The following is a 10,560-nucleotide window of genomic DNA, read 5'->3' as shown; positions in this document are numbered from 1 at the left end:
AGCAGCGGCTTCATCGTTGTCGACCTTGCCCTGCATTCGAGCCACCATCTCGTCCACGACGCTCTGCACCGCCTCCCAGTGAGTCTTGGCCTCTTCCTTGTCTGACCAGGCGTCGAAGACCATCTCGAACGGGAAGTCGGGGTGGGCAGAGTGGACCCGGGAGAGGATCTGCCCGGCAACCTGCTCGGCCGCAAGGCCGACTTGCCGGTTGCCGAAGGCTGTGACGCAAGTTTGGAGGCCGCCCAGTCGGCCGACGAAATCCGTGAAGAACGAAGTGTAGCTCCCCAGATCCGCCCCACCGAAGGTAGCCCCAGGGATGTCGAATCCCCGCAGCACTTCCACCGTCGAGTCAGCCAGCTTCTTTAGCTTGGCCACCTCCCCCGCCCTGCGGGCCCACAACTCAGTGCACGCGCCACAAGCTTCTTGGGCCTGCCGCTTGTGCTCGCGGCACTCGGACTTCAGCTGACCGATCTCCGACGCTTTCTTGGTGTTGTCGTCGTCGATCAGTCGGAGCTCCTGCCACGCCGCGTCAAGCTCACCCTCAAGAGACAAGCTGGCATCTTGGGCGGCCTTGAGCTGCCCCGCAAGCTCGCGCTCTCGGGAGCGGGCCTGCTCCTGCAACTCCTTCTCCCGGCGCATTGAAGCTTCGGCTGCTGTTGCAGCCGCCGCCTCCAGCTCTCCGACCTCGCGGCAGAGGCGCTGGATCTCCAGGGAGTAGCCGGACAGTAGGTCCGTCTTCTCCCGGAGACACCCTTAGAACGAGTTCAGAGCCGCCTGGTGCTCCTCCTCGTTCTTAGCGTGTGAGGCCTTCACCTGCTCGAGCTCCCGCTGGTGCTCTTACTGGAGGTCCCACAGCTGCTGGAGGACCTGCGCCTCCGGCACACCTTGCACGGCAGGCGCTGCCCTGGCTTGCCACGCCTGCTGGAGCTCCTCCTGGAGCCGTCGCAGCTCGGTGCGCTGCTCCTCCGCCTCCCGCCGCGCCGCGCCCAGCTCTGCCACTACGCGGGCATGGTGCTGCTGCGCGTCGTTCAGGAAATCGACGAACATCCGCTATTGCAGCTGGATGTTGTCGATCACCTGGTGTCCCTGCTGGAACACGCTGGGGTCAAATGTGATCCGACCCCAGGTTCGCCTGGCGAGCTCCACTGCTCCCCGGCTGAAGGCGGCCCCGGCGGAGGAGGAGGACCCCGCTGCAACCGTTTGCGATCCCGAGGGCGCATCCGGATTTAGAGGCGCGCCCCTGCCATATCCATATCCGTATCCGTGAGCCCGGCATATCCCGATGAAGTGGCACGCCCCATCCATATCCGTGAGCCCGGCATCACGGAGCGCCCTGATCTTTGCGTAGATCAGGGCCAACTCCGCGTCCTTCGGGTCGCGGAGCGTCCAGTCATCAGAGCCCTTCGGAGGCCCGAGGGGCTCCTCATGGAACTCCTGGAGCTCGTCGGTGCGCACCCAGCACCAGTCGCGGTGCCATTCGGACTCGATCTTCTTCTTCCCCAGCTCGATGAATTCTGACTTGAGCCGGTCGCGGAAGTGGAACACCACGCCCGAGGATAGAGATGTCTTCTTCTCCACCCTCGGGTAGAAGTAGTGGTGGAACAGCGCCACCGACGGCATCACCCCCACGAACACTTCACAAAGGTGTTGAAAAACAGCCAATGTGAAGAACGAGGTGGGTGGAGCTGCGCCATGAGGAGCCCGTAGGACTCCATGATGGCGGAGAGAATGTATGAGTGCGGCGGCACGAACCTGGCAAGCACGAACCTCCCGAAGATCCGGAAGTAGTGCCCGTCGCGCTCCGCGCCGACGGGGAGAATCCGCGTTGGCCCATGCTCGTTGTGCTTGGTGGCCAACGCAGGACCAGCTTTTCGACTCCCTCGGCGTTGTAGCCGGGGGAGAAGAAGGCGAACTTGGTTCGCATCTCATCATCTTTCCGGGCTATGTCCGAGAGCTCCTTCTTCTCGGCCTTGTCGTGCTTGTCCCCTTTGCTGGTGCTCCCCTTGCGACGGTTCAGCCCCTTGGAAGACATCGGCAGAGGAGGAGAAGGGAGTTTGGTCGGAGTGGGAGTGCGGGGAGCTTGGAGAGAGGCAATGGCAGAAGCGGAAGGCAATGGGGAGTGCCCGCCGCCAGCCTTGGGTATTTATCGGGGCTGGTGGATTGCAACGGACACCCCCACGATGGGCAGCGAAGAGTCCTAAAGAACCAGAGATTAAGAAGGGAGTGCGTGACGTGGCTGTAACTCTCTGGTGATTAAGGGAGATAAGGCACGAGATTGTGCGCCTGACCGCTCCGCTCGAAGGAGGGGAACGATAAAAGCGGCCCACGGGGCCGGGTGCCCAGGGGTTTTCCCCTTGGGGACCAACGTGTTGGATAGGGCGTAGCCCAGCAACCGACCAGGGATAGCACTTGAAGAGGCGTCAAGGTTGCCGGCTGACACCCGGGGGTTACTGTCGTACCTGTGGCCCACGGGATCCCACTAATACTGGACGCGTGGGTCGCCTTTGACGGGGCCACATTAGGAAGGACTCTCGGGAAGTAACGAGCCCGGGAAGCCTGTCTCAAGGGGACGGCCCCAGTGAAGACAAAACTAGGAGGCAAGTACGGAGCGCTCCCGGGGACCCCGACCCCGGGAAGTCATAGGAATGCCACCCGACAACTAGCGGATGCGCTAGCCGGGAGGGTGCACCCCGGCAACCTGCACTCGGGCATGCAGGCGGGGCCCGCAGAACAGTGAAGACAGGACAAGACTGCGGGCGCAGTGCATTTAATGCACCAACAAAAGTCTTATCAGCAGGGCTAGTCTTGTTTAGCAAGGATAGAACGGTCGCCCTAAGAGCTACTTTTTCTATCGTATACAGTAGGACGGGCGCTGCATGGCGTCCAGCGTGGATGAACAATTTTGTATTTCGTGTGGGTGTGACACACGTCTAGCTAACGTGTCACGCTGCACACCGTGGCACCTGTGGTATCCCCTTGCATATAAAAGGAGGACCAATGCCACCGAAAAAAGGGTTCCGACTCAAGTAATTAGAACACATCGTAGTATTCACCCAAGTAGCCAGCCCGGGAACCCCCCGGGCGATCTGTACACTCTTAAACTTGTGAATATAACAAAAAGCAGGACGTAGGGTGTTACACCCCTGGGTGGCCCGAACCTGGGTAAAACTCTCGCGTTTACTCTTCGTGTCTATCGCCAGCCGGCGATCGCCGAAGCGATCACCTCGCCCTCCACCGAACCGAAAAGGGGGTGCTCAGCATCCCTGGTGCCGGAGACCGTGCTCCGACACCAGTTGACTGGGCCCTTCTTCTTCATCACCTTTAAGAAAGGTAAGGCTCGCTAGCCCAACCTTGAGATGAAACGCCTGAGCGCCGCAGCGCAACCGTTGAGGCGCTTGACATCTCTGACCTTGCGGGGTGCCTCCATCTTCTCGATCGCTTCGATCTTTTGTGGGTTGGCCTCGATTCCCCGGTGAGATACCAAGAAGCCCAGCAAGTGCCCCGAGTCCACGCCGAACGTGCATTTCTCAGGGTTAAGCTTGAGCTTGATCCTGCGGAGATTATCGAATGTCTCCTCCAGGTCGCTGGCGAGCAAGTCCCAATGCCGCGACTTGACGACGATATCATCCATGTAGGCCTCAATGTCGTGACCTAGATGGGGTCCCAGACACTCGCGCAAAGCGTGCTGAAATGTGGAGCCCGCGTTCTACAGCCCAAAAGACATGCATGTATAACAGTAGCAGCCAACCAGGGTGATAAACGATGTTTTCTCCTCATCTTCGACTGCCATCTTGATCTGATGGTAGCCGGGGAAGGCATCTAAATTGCACAACGACTCACAACCCGCTGTGGAATCAACTATTTGATCGATACAGGATACATGGAAGGGGTCGTTAGGGCATGCACGATTAAGATCAGTAAAATCTACACACATGCGCAATTCATTTCTAGCCTTAGGGACTACAACAGGATTTGCTAACCAAGTAGGGTATAACACTTCCCTGATTGCCCCGGCGTTCTTGAGCTTCTCCACTTTTTGCTAGATGAAGTCTTTGTGTTCTTGTGCTTGCTGGCGAACCTTTTACTTGACGGGGCGCGCGTCCGGCCACACTGTCAGCTGATGCTCGATCACCTCCCAGGGGACTCCGGGAAGATCCGACGGCTCCCAAGCGAACACGTCAGAATTCCCTCGGAGGAAGGCGATGAGGGCGCTTTCCTATTTGTCGCCGAGGCTCGCGCAGATAGAAACGGTGCGCGCCTCATTGTCGGCTTGCAGGGGTACCTTCTTGACCTTGGCACCCTCCTCCTTCAGCTTCACGCCCTTGCTAACACGTGGGATGGAGCTGGTACCGCCCCCGGCATCCTGCCCGGGGGAGGCTCGTGCCTTCTTCTGTGTGGGCTGCTTGCCCGCAAGTGGATCCTCGTTCCCGCAACGTCATAGTCGCCGGAATCCGCCACTACAGAGGTCTTCACGACTTTGCCTACGCACCAAGCAGCGTCCTTCGGGTCGCCCTTGATGGAGAGTACACCGTATGTTGATGGCATCTTCATCACGCCATAGGCGCAATGAGTTACCGCCATGAACTTGATCAGCGCCGGCCGACCAATGATCCTGTTGTACGGCAACGGGTTGTGAGCCACGTCAAAAACAACGTACTCAGTCCGGAACGCTTCCCGGGACCTGAAAGTCACCGAGAGCGTGATTCGCCCCATCGGTTGCACCCCTCCGGGGTTTCACCGGAATGGGTCGGCGGGCTTCATCTGCTCCAAGGGCAGCTGAAGCTTTTCCACCAACTTGGCGGACAAGAGGTTAAGGCTTGCTCGGTTGTCCACCAAAACTGCATCTTGAGGGTCCACACCATCGTCTTGTGCCAATTCCTTTATAAAATCTAAAATACTTGACACACGATTAGATACACAACAAGTTGTCATCACCACCAAAACCACTTCGGAGCGAAATGCCCTTTCACCATCCCAATAAGATGAGGAAAACCAACTCAACGCTCTTTAACCCTAGTCGTGCCCCTGTCACCGACTCCCAGTCCCAGGAACGATGCCTCACCATCTCGCTCTCTCATCCCTCATCGAGCCCCTCCACCTACGGAGTCGGCGTCTATTCGCCTTTGCCGGCGACCGGACCGGCTACCACGTTATCTTCCCCTCGCTACCAGAATAGGCGGCCATCCCATCATCCTCGTTCTCTCGCTCGGGGACTCCTCAGATCTGCTAGGGTGACGATCCTCTCCAGCGGCGGTTCACCCTACCCGACGGTCATCCCTAGTGTTGTGAGTTCCTTGTATTGTCATTTCTCCACATCATATCTTTTTTTGCGCACCGTCGCTGCGGACTCTGGGCAGCGCCGAGTCCGTGACTAGATCAAAATGGAAGTTAATCCTCTTTTGAACTCTAGGTTTATGTTTTAGATTGTGAGAAGATCGGAGAAATTAGTCATTCTTAATTATTGATACCATACATTCGTTTTTGAGACGCTAATTCTATGTCGCTGATGTGTTTAAGATCACAAGAAATCGTGGAGTGATACTCGACGGATATAACTGTATTGTTTAAATCATATTGGTATGCTAACCAACGTTGCAGTGATTGGAGTAATAACCTTTGGAAGACAAGCTGTAAAACTGCTTCTCCGTCGATAAATCCACAAGGAAAAAGAACAGCAACCCGAAAAGACGTATTGTAAGAATCATTGATTTCATGACATAGATTGCAACGTCTACACCAAGACGATGAAGGAGTCAGGACACCACTCTTCTAGACGACGGCGTTTCCATCGCCAAGACGTCATTAAGAAGCACACAAAAACCTAACAAAAAAAGGTAGCAAAATTTGATGCCAGACATTGATCCGTGATTCACCTCGTCTCTTTAAGGCTAGATCCGCCGTGACAGACGAGAAGAACCGCTGTAGATCTTCGAAGACTACGGCGGCCAGGGTTTCTCTTATTACGAAGATTGGAAGAATTCTCGTCAATACAGCAGATGAGGCTGTTTCCTTTTATTTGCTTTGCTTGGCAACCTTCTCTCCCCTGGCCCATCTCGCTGCCGAGCGCCCCGACGGCCCAACCCCGTCGCTCGTCTTCCTCCTCGAGCGAGCGCCGCCACCCCCTCCCTCCCCGCCCCGCTGCCGAGCGCCCCAGCCCTCTCGATCCGTCGCTCGTCTTCCTCCTCGTGCGAGCGCCTCCACCGCAGGTATCTATCTCCCCTTCAATTCTCTCGTTCCCGACCGTTTCTCCTCCCATCACCCCACGAACAGATCCCGCCCTTTAGCTTCCCGTTGCATCTCCTTAATCTTCCCCAATTCGGAACTCAGGCAAAAATCAAGGTAGGGCGGCCCTACCGGGACCTCCGCCCTTGCTTGGAGTGATACATGACCAGAAAGGATTTTTTGTTAATTCAATAATTGATTTACTTTGCATGCTTTGTTTGCAGGGAAAAGAATTTCTGATACTCATCGACGCTCTAGATTGTCAATCCACCTATTCTGTGAGGTATCTGCCTTCGATTTGAAATATTTTATGTATAGACATTGCATTTGCTTTTCTTGTGAAATGATTGCACTAGCTAACTATGGATCAAATTTCCTGCAGTTGGCTTGGTTAATGTGAGCTTCTTGGTAAAGATGACAGATAATGGTAAAACAAAGTCAGCCTCTGCAGCCTATACAATCAATCTAGAGAACTTCAGTAAACGGCTGAAGTTATTTTATGACCATTGGAACAAAAACAAGTCTGATCTTTGGGGTTCTTCTGATGCCATCGCAATTGCTACCCCACCTCCTTCGGAAGATCTTCGTTATTTGAAATCCTCAGCTCTCGATGTTTGGTTACTTGGATATGAATTTCCAGAAACTATCATTGTCTTCATGCAGAAGCAAATACATTTCTTATGCAGCCAGAAGAAAGCAAATCTCATTGGAGTTCTGAAGAATGCTGCAAACGAGGCTGTTGGTGCTGATACTATCTTGCACGTGAAGGGAAAGAATGGGGACGGCATTGACTTGATGGATGACATACTGCATGCTGTTTGTGCTCAGTCGAAATCTGATACTCCAGTTGTTGGTCATATTGCAAAAGAGGCACCTGAGGGTAAGCTTCTCGAAACATGGGCAGAAAAGTTATCTGGGGAATCTGTACAACTTGCAGATGTGACAAATGGCTTTTCTGAGCTTTTTGCTGTGAAAGACCCCACAGAGGTCATATGTGTTAAAAAGGCTGCTTACCTAACTTCATCTGTAATGAAAAACTTTGTGGTTCCAAACATGGAGAAGGTTATTGATGAGGAGAGGAAAGTATCACACTCCTCGTTGATGGATGACACAGAGAAGATAATTCTTGACCCTTTAAAGGCCAAGGTGAAGTTGAAGGCTGAAAACATTGATATATGCTATCCACCTGTCTTTCAGAGTGGAGGCAAGTTTGATCTTAAGCCAGGTGCCTCCAGTAATGATGATTATCTCTACTATGATTCAGCAAGTGTTATCATCTGTGCAATTGGGTCCAGGTACAGTAACTATTGTTCCAATGTTGCCAGAACATTTCTGATAGACGCTACCCTGACACAGAGTAAGGCATATGAGACCCTTTTGAAAGCCCAGGAAGCTGCTTTAGCAGCTTGTAAACCAGGCAATCAGATGTGTGCAGTTTATCAGGCTGCAGTTGCAGTGTTTCAGAAGAATGCCCCAGAATTACTTCCTAATCTAACAAAATCAGCTGGCACTGGAATGGGCCTCGAATTCCGAGAATCTGGCTTGAACTTAAACCCGAAGAATGACCGTCTGATAAAAGAGGGCATGGTTTTCAATGTCTGCCTTGGTTTGAATAATGTGCAGGCAGAAACAAACAATGAGAAGACAAAGCAGTTCTCTTTGTTATTAGCTGATACAGCTCTAGTTAGTGACAAGACTGTAGAGATCTTAACAAATTGCTCCAAGGCTGTTAAAGATGTCGCATATTCGTTTAATGAAGATGAGGAAGATGTTCCTAAGCCAAAACGGACGAAGGTTGAGCCTAATGGCCTGGAAGCTGTACCATCCAAGGCGACACTTCGGTCAGACAACCAGGAGATGTCCAAGGAAGAGCTCCGGAGACAGCACCAGGCTGAACTCGCTCGTCAAAAGAATGAAGAAACTGCTAGAAGGCTTGCTGGGGGTGGTTCTGGTTCAGGCGATGGTCGTGGTCCTGCTAGGGCCTCGAATGAACTGGTTGCATACAAGAATGTGAATGATGTACCTTACTCAAGAGAGTTGGTGATACAAGTAGATCAGAGGAATGAAGCAGTCCTACTACCTATTTATGGCAGTATGGTCCCTTTCCATGTTTCTACTGTTAAGAGTGTGACCAGCCACCAAGACAACCGCACCTGCACTATCCGCATTTTCTTCAATGTACCTGGCATGCCATTCTCAAATGATAACAATCTAAAGTCTCAAGGAGCTATTTACTTGAAAGAGATTACATTCCGCTCAAAGGACCCACGCCATAGCAGTGAAGTTGTTCAGCAGATCAAAACATTGAGGAGGCAAGTTGCTTCAAGGGAGTCGGAGAGAGCTGAAAGGGCCACCCTTGTTACTCAGGAGAAACTCCAGCAGGCTAGCACCAAAACAAAGCAAATGAGGCTTAATGATGTGTGGATACGACCTCCATTTGGTGGTCGTGGGAGAAAGTTGACAGGAACTCTTGAGGCCCATGTTAATGGTTTCAGATATTCTACTTCAAGGACTGATGAGCGTGTCGATATCATGTACAGGAATATCAAACATGCTTTCTTCCAGCCAGCAGAAAAAGAAATGATTACCCTCCTCCATTTCCATTTACACAATCATATTATGGTTGGAAACAAGAAGACAAAGGATGTCCAGTTTTACGTTGAAGTGATGGATGTTGTTCAAACTGTTGGTGGCAGTAGGAGGTCGGCCCTCGATCCTGATGAGATTGAAGAAGAGCAGCGTGAGAGGGATCGCAAGAACAGAATTAACATGGAGTTCCAAAACTATGTGAACAAGGTTAATGACCATTGGTCACAGCCACAGTTCAAGGGGCTTGATCTGGAGTTTGATATCCCTCTTAGAGAGCTCGGGTTCCATGGGGTTCCATATAAAGCTTCAGCTTTCATCATTCCGACTTCAACTTGTTTGGTTGAACTAATTGAGACTCCTTTCCTGGTGGTGACCCTGGGTGAGATAGAGATTGTTAATCTAGAAAGGGTGGGCTTTGGAACAAAGAATTTTGACATGGCTATTGTGTTTAAGGACTTCAAGAAGGATGTTCTTCGCATCGATTCCATTCCGTCAACATCACTTGATGCAATAAAGGAGTGGCTCGACACCACTGATCTCAAGTACTACGAGAGCAGGCTGAACCTTAATTGGCGCCCTATTCTGAAAACTATCATCGATGATCCTCAGAAGTTCGTCGATGATGGTGGGTGGGAATTCCTGAATATGGAGGCAAGTGACTCTGAGACAGAGGAAACAGAGGAATCAGATCAGGGGTATGAGCCATCTGATGCTGAGCCCGAGTCTGAATCCGAAGAAGATGATTCCGATAGTGCGTCCTTGGTGGAATCAGATGAGGATGAGGAGGAGGATTCTGAAGAAGACTCAGAAGAAGAGAAGGGTAAGACCTGGGATGAGCTGGAACGCGAGGCAACCAATGCAGACCGGGAGCATGGTGCAGAATCAGACAGCGAGGAAGAAAGGAGGCGCCGCAAGGTCAAGAGCTTCAGCAAGTCCCGTCCGTCATCAGATCGTAGCAACCTGAGTAGCAGCAGCAAGCCTCGTCCACAGCCAGAGCGTGGTAGTGGTAACAAGTCTCGCCCACCGCCTGGGAGCTCCAAGGGAGGGCCTTCAAAGAAGCCGAGGTTCAAGTGATACCACGCCCACCTGTCTTGGATGTGCTCTGCCCTTTGTAGTCATGATATTGCTGGCTGTAGCGGAAGCCTAGTTGGCTCTTTCTCTAGACCACTACGATACTTGGTTCTGCAGTAGCTCTCCTATTAGGCATGTAAGAACTTTGGTGAATTATTGCACTGTGTGGGACGAATCTTCAGACTTTTGTCATTGGGTAAATTTCAGTTGATTCATCAGTTGTATCCTCGTTGGTGTAATGTTTGGTGCTAGAACGTTGACCTCCGGCTTGTATAATACTCCCTTAATTTCACAAAGGTTGGCGTATTTTGTTTCGTTAAGACAAGGCTTTGATCAATGATAACTCTATTAATATGTGTTTTTACATACATGAAATTTATATACATGAAATTTATATCAATAGATTCGTCTTTAAAAGTTTTTTCTAATAATCATGATTTTGTATCATATAGGTTACATATTAATAGTGTAATTCTTGTCTTATTTCAAAAATCATGACTCGAAACAAAAGTCGATCTCTTTCCTTATTCCAAAACACTTTCCAAAATTTCTCCCGATTGGATTCGGACTCGAAATCGGGGCGGGCGGCAACTGCGATGCGAAACAAAATTGAAGGTGGATATGATGGTGGCATCGAAGGATTGTAGGTGACTAGGTGTGGTGGTGGTGTGGCAGGGA

The 10,560-nt window shown here is 51.8% G+C and overlaps 1 protein-coding gene across 1 annotated transcript; it reads left to right on the top strand.

Moving 5' to 3' along the window:
- The first annotated feature begins 6,125 nt into the window (after positions 1 to 6,125).
- On the top strand, positions 6,126 to 10,207 carry LOC100844232 (FACT complex subunit SPT16). Its single transcript, XM_010230198.3, has 3 exons — positions 6,126 to 6,206; positions 6,447 to 6,505; positions 6,605 to 10,207. Exon 3 carries the CDS (start codon positions 6,637 to 6,639, stop codon positions 9,883 to 9,885), a length of 3,249 nt encoding a protein of 1,082 aa, XP_010228500.1. The 5' UTR covers positions 6,126 to 6,206; positions 6,447 to 6,505; positions 6,605 to 6,636; the 3' UTR covers positions 9,886 to 10,207.
- The last annotated feature ends 353 nt before the right edge of the window (positions 10,208 to 10,560 follow it).

The sequence above is a fragment of the Brachypodium distachyon genome, chromosome 1 (assembly GCF_000005505.3).
Source record: "Brachypodium distachyon strain Bd21 chromosome 1, Brachypodium_distachyon_v3.0, whole genome shotgun sequence".
Taxonomy (NCBI): Eukaryota; Viridiplantae; Streptophyta; class Magnoliopsida; order Poales; family Poaceae; genus Brachypodium; species Brachypodium distachyon.
This window is presented reverse-complemented; position numbering and strand designations above follow the sequence as displayed.